Source organism: Gadus chalcogrammus, chromosome 10, assembly GCF_026213295.1.
Source record: "Gadus chalcogrammus isolate NIFS_2021 chromosome 10, NIFS_Gcha_1.0, whole genome shotgun sequence".
Lineage (NCBI taxonomy): Eukaryota > Metazoa > Chordata > Actinopteri > Gadiformes > Gadidae > Gadus > Gadus chalcogrammus.
Genome location: NC_079421.1, coordinates 17,564,321 through 17,579,055, shown reverse-complemented (window position 1 = coordinate 17,579,055; position 14,735 = coordinate 17,564,321). Strand labels below are relative to the sequence as shown.

General features: G+C 50.6%; 2 protein-coding genes across 2 annotated transcripts in view; one reads left to right on the top strand and one right to left on the bottom strand.

Moving 5' to 3' along the window:
* Nucleotides 1-2,319: 2,319 nt before the first annotated feature.
* On the top strand, nt 2,320-7,219 carry npas4a (neuronal PAS domain protein 4a). Its single transcript, XM_056600473.1, has 8 exons — nt 2,320-2,854; nt 3,339-3,502; nt 3,648-3,750; nt 3,892-4,252; nt 4,439-4,548; nt 4,813-4,951; nt 5,218-7,067; nt 7,191-7,219. Exons 1-8 carry the CDS (start codon nt 2,680-2,682, stop codon nt 7,217-7,219), a joined length of 2,931 nt encoding a protein of 976 aa, XP_056456448.1. The 5' UTR covers nt 2,320-2,679.
* Nucleotides 7,220-10,504: 3,285 nt separating this feature from the next.
* Nucleotides 10,505-14,735, bottom strand: part of mrpl11 (mitochondrial ribosomal protein L11) — a 28,137-nt gene continuing 23,906 nt past the window's right edge. The window contains exons 3-6 of the mRNA XM_056600478.1: nt 13,942-14,037; nt 12,836-12,929; nt 11,805-11,964; nt 10,505-10,911 (exon numbers count right to left, since the gene is read on the bottom strand). Of these exons, the coding sequence (XP_056456453.1) occupies nt 10,806-10,911; nt 11,805-11,964; nt 12,836-12,929; nt 13,942-14,037 (456 nt within the window). The 3' untranslated portion in view covers nt 10,505-10,805. The remainder of the gene's footprint in view (nt 10,912-11,804; nt 11,965-12,835; nt 12,930-13,941; nt 14,038-14,735) is intronic.

Here is a 14,735-nt window from a genome sequence, read left to right as displayed (position 1 = left end):
TGCCTGTCCATCATGGCAGCCATTGCACTGCACTCCTCCGCTTCCCTGGAAGGAGGGATCTCAAAGTTTTGTCCCAGATAATTAATAAGGGAGTGTCTCCTTAACCTTTATAAGGTTTAATGTTAGGGGAAATGACGTTTCATGCGACCTGTGCCTACACAAACCAAACGTACTTGACTTGACTTGGTGTTCTGGTATAGGTGTGACTGATCGTCCCCGTTTGCTGGGGTGAGCCATCAACTAAATAATCTATTGATATGAGGGAGTGATGTAAATCTCATCTGGACAGGGCATCAAAAGGTTTTGGATTACTGGATTTCAATCTTATATGCTGTTTTACAATTGAATACTTCCATTAAATAACAAAGGTTATATATGCTTATATTGAAACATGTAAAATGAAATTGTCTCAAATGTAATTAAAAATATATAAATTAGTTTTGCAGGAATGTGGCCTCAAATAAGGATTTGGAAGTGGCAAGGTGCTATAAGTATATATCTTTATGGTTAACCTTGTATAGTGATATTCATATTTAGAACAATCTTAGAACAGTCTTAATAACTGACCATTGTATTCCAAAGAAGACTAATTAGTTATCAGGCAAACATGTGACCAAAACATAACAGAAACAAAGTTTACATATGTGATGTTCCCCTTTAGATATTTATACATATGCCAAACATATATTTGTATATCTAATTTCTTCCTAAATCTCTAGCCTTGTTGTGTATACCTGGGTCTAATAGAGATGATTTCCGCTGTCAGACTGTTTATTGGATCCCCAGCTATCATAGGGGCTGATGTGCAGCATGTAATGCAATGCATATCAGTGCCTGTAGTTTAAAGGTTTCAGGGCGTGACCTCTCAATAAACGACATAATCTGCAAATTAAAGAAATTATACTGGATGATTTCTATAATAATATGACATTATTTTACATTTTTAGTTTTACATTATTGTACAGGCTTCTTGTGTTACCATTAAACAGTCTAGCAGAAGGTATACCTGGGACTAGATTAGGTTTAAAGTAACCTGTACACCCGGCCTATAGTCTATGAAATGTATTTCAAACTATAAGTGGAATGTCTGGCTATAAATAGCACGGCCGGGGCTGATTGGGGGGCGCACTTCAAACTCTGATACGTCAGTCGCCGGTAAGAGCTATTTTTAGAAACGGTGCGTTTTCTATCACGTGCACCTTGCAGCGGATTAAATGCGCAATAACTGCAGCGCGCCTCATGGATGCCATTCGATATATAATTTATAATATCTATCGGTCCATTCAGGGAGGTTGCAGTAGAGTATGTCGCGCTCCACATATGAGGTTATTTAGCCTATGGGACTCATAAATAAATGGCGCGGGAAATATGTCAGTTAATGCCCACACCCTGGTCGGTGTTTGTCCTGCACGCCACAGATTCCATTTGGATCACATTATCTGGTCATTCACAGAATTTGGTAGGCTATTGATCAGCTGCTCCTTTATTTTCTGTCGGAGAGGTGACGAAAATTACGAGGGATTTGAGCAAGACGGGGGCTAACAAAAAATGCGATAAACCTGCAACCTTTCAATCGTTGTTCATGAAGGGAATAAACGGGGATATTGATTAAATCCGTCCTCATAAGCAACAACATAATATTTACAATCGCAGGATAAAGCCAGACGTGTTTCCATTCATAACGTTATCATTCATCATGCATCGGTAAAGGCTGCGAGTCTATAAGCAACATGATCAATATCAAACCCACAAGCGCGTCCCTATAATAATGATAATTCTTCAACAATTACACAGCAGCCTGAAGCTGAAGAAAGATATACAGCTAAGACACAAAAGGTAAAGTCTATGCATATAGGCGCCAGACTAAACACAGAGATCCTGTCCCCCCCCCCCCTCCCAAATCCACCCACCCACCCCCCTCCGATACACCGGAGTCCGGTGACTCCGTTTACGTTTCGCTCTAGGCTCCGCCCCCTACACGGTTTTGTCCAAATCGGGCTTTTTGCGTCGCCGGAGCTCCCGATTTCAGACCTACGTCATCAGCGAGCCGAGGAGAGCGCTGACGTCGGGAGAGTGCCGCTGAAAGGAGAGGGCACGCGCGAGGGAGGGGGCCCGGGCTGGAGGAGAGCGACTCAGCCTCGCTCGCATTGATATGATACATCACTCCCCCCTAGCCCTCCCTTCCTCCTGAGCCCCCCCTCCTCCCGTTTACGTCGGTGTTGGTGCGTTGGGAGCCCCCCTACTCCAGAGGAGTCCCAGGCTATATAAGATGCAGGCGAGCAGAGTCCCTCAATCAGATGTGCGGGATCCGGACTTTACAGCGAGAGACGGCTCCCACCGCCGCCGAACCACCAGCACTCTCTCACCGTGGGAAAGACACCCAGCAGCCGGCCAGCAGCACCTGAGCTGGACGCTGTGGCGGAGCTGTGAGGATAGGAAAATCTAATAACAAGAGAAGGTTATTTTTTTTAGCCCTTACTCTACTATAAAAGCGATGACAACCCAGTAAGACTTGACCAAGGGCTACCAGCTGTTCCACCGCCTTGTCTCTCAATCACATCTCCTGGAGACAGTGAGGACAGACAGACTTCCAGCAGAAAGACAGGCTCGTTTAACTTGAACAACCCCGGGGATTGATCGTCTTAATATCCCCAACGGGCCAAACTTCCACGGCCAACTATGTATCGCTCGACCAAGGGAGCGTCCAAGGCTCGCCGGGACCAGATCAACGCGGAGATCCGGAACCTCAAGGACTTGTTGCCCATCACCGACGCCGATAAAGCGCGGCTGTCCTACCTGCACATCATGTCACTGGCGTGCATGTACACCAGGAAATCCGTCTTCTTCAGCGAGGGTAAGCTATGATGAGAATGTGCAGTCACATCGCACGACACTACCTGTTGATCCGTGTATCAGTGTGTGTTGCTGCGTGGGAAAGGAGACGCGCTGTTATTTTTCCACGCTCGATGTTTCTATCTCCGTTTGGTTTGCGGGCGTACGTGTAGAATCAACAAGTGTTTTCTTGCATAACAAGCAAATGCGTATTTCTAGCTGTTGGCTCTCAAAAAGAGAATCCCCTTCTATGGATGCTGGTGAGGTCTCTTAAAGCTGATTGTTAGAACATTGGTTCATTATAGCGCTATGAGGCTGTTTGTCGCTGTCCAGTGCTGAAACGCTCCAGCGCTAAGGAGACGCGCAGAGCTCTGGCCATGGTTCTGCCGCTGCCCGAAAGCGGTCAATGACAGCGGTCCGTAGGAGGCGGTGTGTTTAGACGGTTGCGTTGGGATTTACATGTGGTTAAAAAATAATTAATCCTTTTTCGGTGAATCCTCTTTCAGAATCGGGAACTGCCATGAGTCTCGAGGAGAGCGCGAGATTTCTGTCTTTCCACGAGCTGTCGGAGTTGGTGCAGGCGCTGCCCGGGTTTCTAATGCTGGTGAGCGGGGAAGGCAAGCTGCTGTACCTCTCGGACAGCGTGTCCGACCACCTGGGACACTCAATGGTGAGTGACATATATTTTTATTTTTATATTATTTATTATTATTATGAATGAAGTGTTGCACTGTATTCACTCATTATATCACCAAGAACTCTGTGAGGGATTTATTTGACGGTATTTTTTCCTCTCCTTATTTCTTCTTCTCCAGGTGGATTTGGTTGCTCAGGGCGACAGTGTCTACGACATCATCGAGTCTACGGATCACTTCGTCATGAGGAACAACCTCACCAACGTCTCCAACCTCGACCAAGGTGAGCCGAAAGAAAGAAAAAAAAACAACGAAAAACCCCAACACTGTCCCCATTCATGCATTGTGTCCCTCTCTGCATTCAAGCCCGGTTATTGATGTACTTTCTATTCACCGAGAAACCTTTTGTCCCCCCCGCCGACAGACCGCCTCTTCCGCTGTCGCTTCAACACCTCCAAGTCGGTCCGCCGTCAGAGTGCCGGCAACAAGCTGGTCCTGATCCGCGCCCGCTGCCTGGCAACGCCCCCCTCCACCTCAGCCTCCACCTCCACCTCCACCACCACCACCTCCTCCACCTACTGGACCTCCAACCCCGTCTGGGTGTGCTTCTGCTCCCCGCTGGAGCCCCACCCCGCCCGCTCGGGGGCGCCCGGGGCGGAGCTGTCCCCCGTCCCCCCCCCGCCCCAGCCCAACCTCCAACCCCATCCCGCTGAGGGCAACTTCTTCCTGGCCTGCTTCTACTCCCTGCACGGCCGCGACATGAGGCTCCAGGACGCTCAGGACAGGTGAGGTGGTGCCCCCCCCCCCCCCCCCCCCCCCCCCCAACAACCTCAGTCACTTTACCATCAAGTTTCCCATAAAGATTGTCAATAGAATGTGTTCATCAGAGATAACGTCACTTGTATAAGAAAGGTACAGGCCTTTAACCCGCTCTCTCTCTCCCTCTCTCTCTCTCTCTCTCGCCCACGCAGTGTGAGCTCCTATCTGGGCTTTGATGCGGCGGCGCTACGCTCCCACTCCTGGTACAGCCTCCTGCACCCCCAGGATCTGTCGCACGCCTCGGCTCAGCACCGCAGCCTACGTAAGTGGAGCCTACCACCGTGCCGCAGGCCGCTAGCCACCAGCTAACAACAAACACTGAGCGTCGTGCCATTCTGCACACACACACACACACACACACACACACACACACACACACACAATGCTGTGCCCACACACAATGCCAGTGCATTCCAGCTGGCACAGGCCGCACACCAGTGGGGGTGCCTGGTGATTAATTGGGATTACAGGGTGATGTCAGCTCGCTGTGTACTTATCCTCCTCCTCCACCTCTTCTACCCCACAGTGAGGGAGGGCGGCGAGGGCCGAGCGGAGATGGTGGTGCGGCTGCAGGCCGAGGACCAGTCGTGGGTGTGGCTGTACATGGTACTGCAGCTGGAGGCCGGGGGGGACAGCCCCATCAGCAGCAACAACTACATCATCAGGTAACCCTCAGAACCAAAGCATGAGCACCCACCCACACACACACACACACACACACACACACACACACACACACACACACACACACACACACACACACACACACACACACACAGACACACACACACACACACACACACACACACACACACACACACACACACACACACACACACACACACACGACTCAAGCTTGGAGCGTGATGGTCCACTGAAACGTTTCCCGGTCTCACCATCTGCTGTTGTCGTTCTCTCCCCTCCCCTGCAGCGAGGCGGAGGCGTGGTCCGTGCGCCAGCAGCTCAGCTCGGAGCACACCCAGCTCAGCCTGGTCCTCAGCACCGGCACCTCCCAGCCCGAGGGCCTCAGCCTGCAGTCCCCCGAGACCCTGTCCAGCCCGGACCAGGTGTTCACCCCGGGCAGCAGCGGCCTGTCGGGCCAGTCCTTCGACTTCAGCACGGCGGGCTGCAGCGTGGGCTCCTCCGACGAGCCGGCGGCCAGCGGCAGCAGCGCCGCCGAGCCCATGCAGCTGGGCGAGGGAGACCCCCGCTCCAGCCTCTCCTCCCTGGAGGAGGACAGCTTCTTCCACTCGGCCGCCGCCGCCGCCGCCGCCGCCGCCGCCCCGGAGCCCAGCGCCTCGGCCGCCGCCTCCCCCACCCCCGTCACCGTCGCCACGGTGACCGACATGGACTTCCTGGAGCAGAACATCCTCCTCCCCTCGGCCTTCCAGCTGGACACCCCGCTGCCCCCCCAGCCCCAGCCGCTGCCCCCCATGCCCTCCCCCCCCCCCCAGGCCCAGCAGACCAAGGAGTTTGTGTGCACGCCGCCCTACACCCCCGACCTGGGCGGGGCCAGCTTCCTGTTCGGCGACCCCCTCTTCAGCTTCGACCCCGCGGGCGCCACCACGCCGCCGCTGACCTCGGCCGCCTCCACCTCCATGGGCACCTCCATCTCCCCGTCCGCCCCCACCACCAGCTCCTCCAGCACCCCGCCCCCCCCCAGCACCACCCCCACCACCACCACCACCACCAGCACCACCACCCTGTCCGCCAAGCTGCCCCTGGCCATGCCGCTGCCGCCCAGCAGCGAGCTGCTCTTCCCCGCCGAGCCCTACAACGCTGCCCTCTACGAGAAGCTGCCGCCCACCCCCGACAGCCCCGGGGACGGCGACTGCACCGTGATGACCCTGCCCGAGGTGCGGGGCCCCCTGTACGTGGACGTCCCGCTGGGGCCCCTCCACTACCCCCCCGAGGGCCTCCTGACGCCCGAGGCCTCGCCCGGCAAGCAGTCCGGCCTGGCCTTCTTCTCCCTGGAGCGGGAGCGGGAGAAGGAGCGGCTGGAGATCTCCCTGCTGGCGCGCCACATCAGCACCCTGGCCGAGGGCTTCTACCTGGACCCGCTGCTGTCCAAGCTCTCCCCGCCCTCCATGTCGCCCTCCTCCTGCCCCCCCTCCCCCGTCCTGGACGTCTCCGAGGCCGAGTCGGCCCACGCGCTCGGGGAGCTGTACCCCATCAAGGCGTGGCGGGGGCTGGACGTGCCCATGTTCCTGGACGACGACGAGTCTCTGTTTGAGGAGAACCTCCTCGAGACCCTGATCCACGACTTCACCGCCGCCCCGCCGCCCCTCTCGCCGGGCCTCTGCTCCCCCGACCTGCACTGCCCCTCCCCGAGCCCCTCCAGCCCCTCCTCCCCGCAGCAGCCCCACCCCCCCGCGTGCTGGCTCCAACCCTCCTCCTTCTTCGAGGGGGCGGGTCACCACTTCTGTAGTGTCCAATCGGCGCACCCTAGATCCGCGGGCGAGCCGGCGGCGGGCGGGGAGGGGTCGGACCGCGAGGAGCCGATGGAGATCGAGGTGATGTCATCTCCGCTGTCCTCCTGCTCGTCCATCCCGGCCTCCCCTCCCCTGGTGCTCACCGCCTCGCCCATGGCCTCCCCGGCCTACTGCGCCTCGCCCCGCGGCTCGCCGGCGCCGGCCACGTCCTGCACCCAGTCCCTCCTGGAGGAGCTGGCTGTCCTGGAACCCATGTTTGGGGCAGGTGCCTCGATCGCCCCTGGCTTAGGGCAACAACCTGAGTTGTATCAACTCCAGTGTCACCCATCGCCGCAGTGCTTCCACCAAGGTGAGAGCAGCACCGAGCCCTGTTTGTGTTTGATGGCGCAGATAAAAGATTAGACACGATTCCCCTTGGAGGCGAGCCAATGCTAACCTCTCCTTCTCTTCTTCCTCTTCTTTTGTGTTTCAGATGGGAGTGGAAGTGTTTCTCCGTTCTAAAATAAGTCTGTGACTTACTTCATTAAGTATGGCATATTGTCATATTTTGTGGAGACACCTTTTACTGAAAAGTAAAAAATAATTAAGTGTATAAATATACATAATGTATATACAACTTAAGGACTTTAACTCCTTCATGTCTCCTGGGAACAAAGATGAGCTTTCTATATTTTGGTTCGAGTCAGTATTCTGTGTATTACTACGACGTTACCATGGCGTTGCCTCTTCGTGGGCCCATCACTGACTGAGTTTTGGGTGCATGCGGTACTACCCAGCTTTTACTTGTACCACGAGCTTCAGATAACAGACAGAGAGAAACTCCTCTGAACGTGTAAGCGCTGTTTAACTTTAACCGGACGCGCATTTGTATTCACTCGTAGTGAAAAAAAGCAAAAAATATCTGTTGTGAACAAAAAGATTCTTGCTAGCTCTGTAGGGGGAATGATATATAACAGCGATGCCTGACCGGCAGCTACGCAAACGCAAGCCTCAAATGTACTAGTAACATGTTTACAGATTCTCCAACACACTTCGGGCTTGCTAACCACTATCGATGACTCGCATGTTACAGTTTGACGCCTTGTCACGACGTCGATCAAATTCCAAGAGCCATTTCTGCTCTGATTCTTTCTATACTCAAACACACTGCAAAAAAAAACAACGCACAAAATGGAGAATCAACCCAAAAAGCCACTACACTTTGAGGTTTGAGTTTGCTGCCGCTGCCATCCTTTAATGTTTCATATGTATCTCCATCTTAAGACTTGTGTATCAATAGTGACGTGCAATGAAACAATCAAACAAAAAAACACGGAACATCTTTAGAAGCATGTGAAGATCTCCAGAATGTTCCATGTTTCCATGGATACACTCGACGGAACACAGCGGGAGTCACAAGCGGTGAGGTGACCCCCCGCCACGGCTGGACTCTGAAAAGTGAGGTTTTCAACTCCTGGCTTCAAGACAGGTGACAGACATGTGGCTGGATATTCTTGCAGCATCAATATTTGCAATGCTGGCAGCTTATAGCGGCCATCTCTCTGACCGCCCTGACCGGGCAGTGACCTGGTGAACTCTGAACTCTCTCTTTATGACCCACGTCCGTTCCCAATGGACACGCGGCATCGACGCTCCTCTGGAGTGTGGTGTGTAGTCTGAGGTACACAAATTGACTAAGTGAATGAGTGATTCTTCTTTTTTGAGAGGGGTTAGACTACGAAAAAAGTTTTGTTTTAAAAAATGAAATTCGGGAAGGGGTGCTATTTGTATTCAGTTTCCAAGCGACACGGGTTGAGAATGGTACTATTCCCATTGGTGTCGACGCACTCACGTAGAATTGTCTACGGTCAAGTAAAGGATTGATTCCTACGTTCTAGCTATTCAAGGCTAAATTATTATATGTGTAAGATGATTACATTGTTTGTGTGATATTTCAAAAAAGAGATATGTTAATGCTTATGCATAATCTGTGGACAAAGGTTTCTTTGGGAGAAAGGTTGTACACATTTGTACATTTATATGAAAAAGCTACCGTTCTGTATCTGTACATATATATATAGATATATGAGAGACATTTCTATGGCATATGATTGAGTATCTATATACATGGTATCGTAGCGATAAATGGACATTGTGGATCAGTGTTCTATCGTGTTGCTAAGTGTATTTTGTCGTCAAACAAATGCATTTATATTAAAGTGCACTTAATGCTACTGCTGCGAAAGTGTCGTCACTTCCAGTCCTACCCCGCTGGGCTCAGCCCCCCTCCCTGCCTCGACGTCATCCCCACCCCTCATCGTCATCGCCCACGTTGGCCCGCCTTCTGTCCTCCCCGCCTCCCTCCCTCCCTCCCTCCCTCCCTCCCATTTCTTCCCCCGGAGCGAGCTCCGCTCAGCAACAGCACTGACGCACACGCATGACGAGACAAGAACGAGGCACCTTCTGAGTCACAGTGACGCACATGCTCCTGGCGGCTAGTGCGCATGTGTACAGCCGCACGCACACGCACACGCACACGCACACGCACACGCACACACACACACACACACACACACACACACAGCCAATTGGACTCCCACTGCATATGATGAGCCATTGTGTGGAGGGGCATACTTTCATATACACACACCCCTCCCAATGCCCCCCCCCCCCCCTTTACAAATATGTTGCCTACACGCTCTGATGTACCTGCCCAGTGATGGTGGTAAGGCTCCATATATAGGCATTCCTGCTCGAGAGCCATGATGCTACTCGGGAGCCACCTCCCTTATTCTCAGCATCCCATTCAGTTGGTTCTGGGAGGGGAGGGCAGGAGATAGCGAGGGGAGACAAAGACGGGGAGGAGGAAAGGAGGCTAAAATTAGAGGTACTGTAAAGAGGGATGCGAGACAAATTTATGCTTCGTTACAAGAGATCAGGAGGTGATCCTTATGGGGTAGAGGACGGGACAAAAAACGTCGGCTAAGCGTACAAAAGGAACCCGTTTCCAGACCATCATCCTGCTTGCTATGGCTTCATGGATTGGCTGGGTTTTCATTCGAACTGTCTCATTTTCATGAAATACAGATTCGTCTTCCTCACAAAAACGTTCATTGAAAGACAAGCCCTTCACACGCCACTGTGCTTCTCCGCAACCGAACATAATGTTCCATCACTAGCTACCGCAGTGTGTATGACAGGCGACGGAATGGCGATAGAAAGGCTGCTGCTGCTATCTACTGGTTGATCATTGTACTGCACTACTTAACGTTTGCGCTTATGAAACCTTTTCTCGATTTAGATTTAATAGCATCTCCTACTTAAGTGTTTATTCTAAAAGGTATACAATTCAGGCCTACAATTCATGTGTAGGCCTAGGTTTTCTGACGCACGGATGGATACATTATAGGCCTCATATGAAAGCAGGCAACTTAATGGGCCAATTTTCCCTTCCTTCAAAGTTTTCTCCAGGCAACATGTATATTCATATATATCGAATTAATACGCATTTGGAATGTACAGTATTTACACGTTCTTAAAACGATCCATCCAACAAGTGAGAAAAGTTGTAAAAAAGGCCATACTTCTCTTTCTGATATTGACCGTCGGCATCTCGGGTAATAAATACTATTGCAAACATTAACAAAGGCGAATAAAAGAGAAAACAAACGTTGATGCGCTCACATACAAAATAAGTTGAGGGTAAACATCGCTTTCAAGGACACTCAAAATATCTTTTGGCCACCTACTGGAAATACTATAAACTGCAACACAAATGAGGTCAGGGAAACTCCATTAACTCTCTTTACGGATTAATGAACTCAAATTACATTTTATTAAGTCATAACCATATATTGGCTGAAGAACCACCCCAGGCCAGAATAACAATAGGCACACAACTCTCAGAATAATATATAAAGGCACAAATCATACGCAAAGCATTTATTTGAAAAAATGGATATACACACAAAACAGTGATGGTTTACACACAAAGAAATACAGTGGTGGTATTTTTCAGATTGAAGTGTGTGATTCTCCTGGGAAAAATCAACATAAATACATGGAAGATATGAAGGAGGAAGAGGAGGTGGAGGAGGTGGCTGGCTCTTCACTTCTTCTTGACCAGGGCTGCGGCGGCAGCAGCTGCGACCGCGTCTGCTTTGAGCTTCTCCTCCCTCCCCTCCAGGAACACCCTGTAGTCCTCCGCAGACAGACTGCAGCCGAGGGGAGAGCAGAGACACATTAATAAGCCAGGAGACCGCGTAAAGCATTGCAACTTTGATGGCGTGTTTTAAATCATTCATCAAGGTGACAAGGAGGCGGTGAGCGGGCTTGGGCGTCCCTAACCCCAACCCCGGTCACACCGTAGACTTCACCTCATGCCCTCCCTTCCCAAAGTCCGAGGGGGAGACGGGGCTTGTGTGTGGGGGTGCGGGGGTGTGTCGGTGTGGGGTGGTTGGTTATCTATCTCATGGGTTGAGCAGAAAGCGATGCTCGAGCACAGGCTTGTAGTGCCCTCGTCAGTGGTCCGGGGATGTGTCTTTGAGTGGTGGCGCCGACAAACGCAGCTGATATTAATCCATATTTAATTAGAATCCAGCTTGTGCTTCCTCCACCCCGCCTGTTTAGCCCGACGTGGCTGTTCTATGGGGGACGGGGGACGGGGGACGGGGGGGTGACTAGTGCTGCTCGAATATGAAAAAGAGAAATCATAATCAAGATTATTTTGGTCAATATTGAAATCACGATTATTCAAACGATTATTTTTGTGTTAGAAAAAACGATGCATTTATTAAGCATTTCTCAAAAAAAAAAAAAAACTATGTAACTGAGAAACTCCTGGGGTGTAAATTTCCCCTTAAAATACGCAAAATGTTCAAATCGAAAAGAATGTACAAAAATGTATCCAGCTCTTCTATTTCTATAAAATATTTTATGAATAAAACAAAAAAAACGTTTCAACTCGATTGTATTAGTTATGAGATTGTAATCGCACAGCCCTAGGGGGGGACACAGGATTACTAAATGGGTTCACACATCACACATCACACACACACACACACACACACACACACACACACACACACACACACACTAAACGTCTTACTCCTTGACGATCTCGATCCCCAGGGAGTTGGCCGAGCCGATGATGGACTTGACGACGAACTCGAGGGAGGCGTCCCGGACCCGGAAGCACTCGTCCAGGGCCTTCACCTGGGCGATCTCGTACACGGCCCGGAGGGTCACCTTCCCCGCCGTCTCGTGGCCTGACGGGCAGAAGTATATTGTATATTGATTTTATTCATTAAATGTTTTATAGAAATTGCAGAAAAGCTAGAACATATTTCTACTTTATTCTATTTGAACAATTTGTGTTTTTTTTAAGAGGAAATTTCTTAGTTCTCAGTTAAAGTATTTTTTTAGAGAGAAATGCTGAATAAATGCATCATGTTTTCAAACTGAAAAATAATCGTTTGAATAATCGTGATTTCAATAGTGACCAAAATAATCGTGATTATTATATTTTTTCCATAAATCTAGCTACCCTATGTCAAACAGGACCTAAGGACCCCAGGATGAATGGTTGTAGACTGTTTGACTCCTAGACAAAAGGTTCGAAGCCTATGTTTTAGAATCTAAGCAGGGGGTTGAACCACTGCCTTCTCATTAATCACATACACCCAGGGTGAAAATACATCGGCCGAATGAGGAAATATCACAAAACAGAATAACACTGGACTCATTCGTCAAACCAAAATCAATAACGGCTTACAGATTCATTCAGACTCAAGAGGAGAAGATGGCTGGTTATCCAAAACAAACAATGCCTACGTTGCGATACAGCACCGGTGAGTGTGCGTGTGCGTGTGCGTGTGTGTGTGTGTGTGTGTGTGTGGTGAGGTTTTGGATGACTTGTCAGTGACTAGCAGCAGAAGGTGGGTTGCGTGGGTGGTTGGTCGGGGCTCTGAGAATTGTGAATCCATTATTCTCTTTCCAGATGCTTTCCACCGGGGAGACCCAGCACAGGCCCGGCTCTCTGGGACCTCGTACATAAAACATCCATCACTGGCGGGAAGGAACCCCCCGGGCCAGGCACTGCTGCCCCCCCATGACTGGTGAAAGTGGAGGGGGTCTCACCTGTCTTGCCAGCCCCCTTCTCGATGCCCGCCGCCTGTTTTAGGAAGTAGGACACAGTGGGCTGTCCGATCTTCAGGTCGTACGTCCTGTCAGGCTGCAGGGGGAGGGGGGGGGGGGGGGTGATGTCAGAAGAGAAAACATACAGACATTCGCTTTTTGTTGCCTTATTGAGTGGATAGCTTGGCAGCTGAACCGTCCCTCCTTGACCCTGGCTGGACAGGTCTTATGTAGACGGGCTTTCCACCGCTAAAAGTATATCGTTTACAGCGTTTCAATCCTCCAGAGTGCCGTTACTTTGCCCCGTCAAGGCCGCCCACTACATTTGACGATGATGAGCGGGATAGAGGTAGACTGGGGGGGGGGCAAGGGGGTGTCTGTGTGGGTGAAATGACAAAGCTCAGTGTACATTAATACGGTCATTAAAACACGACAGCCCCTAAAAGACCACTACGAAGATATCAAGGCGGAAAACTGACAACGTTTCTCAAATAGCCAATAAAGACGGAGCCAAGGACCACATAAAGAGAAAATGGGATGCAATTAAAAGTACAGCCACGGCATTAATGAGGCTCTGGCACCCTTAGACACCAGCAGATGGCAGCGATGCGACGGCACGATGGAGCAAGTGGGCAGTCAGAAGAGCCGGCCCTCAATATTGCATGTGAACGAATTCCCGCTTGTTAAGAGATTAGGCCCGCCCTGATTATCTCCAGAAGGCGTCAGCCCTAACTAGAGATATTTATTTAGATCAAAGTGAGAAGCTGCCTCTTTTTTCCACAAGCACCATTAACAAACATACCATTCGTGAGTGGGGAGGTGCGTGTGTGTGTATATTTGCGAGGGTGTGCGAGGTCGGGGGGGGACCTTAATAACAAAATTGCAGCGCTGGTTTCAGAGCAATTTCAGGTCTCCTGCACACAGTTAATGCTCTCTGACTCGGAGTTCCTCTGGGTGCTGCTCCATTAATGAATGCAAATGGCAAAATGGAAAAGCTTACCTCAGTGGTACGAATATGAATAATGGAGGGCGCTTTGATAACGGTATGCGGCCCACGGAATTAGCCGTTCGAGGTGGGGCTGGAGGGTAGGGCGGCTGACCAGACGCACCTTGACGTGGATCCGGATCGGGAGCGGGATGCCTTCCTTCAGCTCCTTGGTCTGCTCGTTGAAGTCCTTGCAGAACTGCCCAATGGGGATGCCTCTCTGGACACGGGGAAGGGGCAGAAAGGAGCATTTGTTAAATTGGGATGTACTGTTGTTATGCAAATGGAATTGTTTTCTGAGGTTTTTCCCTGACAAGGGACAACGGATGCAAATTAGCTAGATAGGAAACACAGGCCCCAACGACAGTCCTTTGCATAGTCCCTGTAATGTTGACGAGAGAGAGGGAGAATAGATCTGGAAATGAATGAATCTGAAGAATGATCAGCAAAATGCTCTTCTCATACATTATGACTCTGGACTTGCAACACACGCACGCACGCACGCACACACACACACACACACACACACACACACACACACACACACACACACACACACACACACACACACACACACACACACACACACACACACACACACACACACACACACACACACACACACACACAAACACACACAGTCCGCCTCCCCACCCCTAGAATACAAATGACCTGGGCAGTCAATCAATCAATCAATCACCGCACTTCCGAGAGCTCTGACAATATGTGCACACATTCATGGGCAGGGTAGGTATGCTGATGAGTCGATACTGTGTGTATTTTTCTGTGCGTGTGTAATGTATACCGTTATTTTTTTTCTTCTGTGAGTGGGTGTATGCTGCGCGTGCATGTATACTGTGTGCAAATGTATGTGTGTGTTTTTCCGTGCCTGTGTGTTTTCTGGGAGAGTGTGGTATA

Bases quoted from the DNA above. Each gene is read 5' to 3' on its own strand.
- npas4a (XM_056600473.1), top strand. From the start codon at position 2,680: ATGTATCGCTCGACCAAGGGAGCGTCCAAGGCTCGCCGGGACCAGATC. The intron at 3,503-3,647 runs GTGAGTGACATA...CTTCTTCTCCAG, and splicing joins ACCACCTGGGACACTCAATG to GTGGATTTGGTTGCTCAGGG. The intron at 7,068-7,190 runs GTGAGAGCAGCA...TTTGTGTTTCAG, and splicing joins GCCGCAGTGCTTCCACCAAG to ATGGGAGTGGAAGTGTTTCT.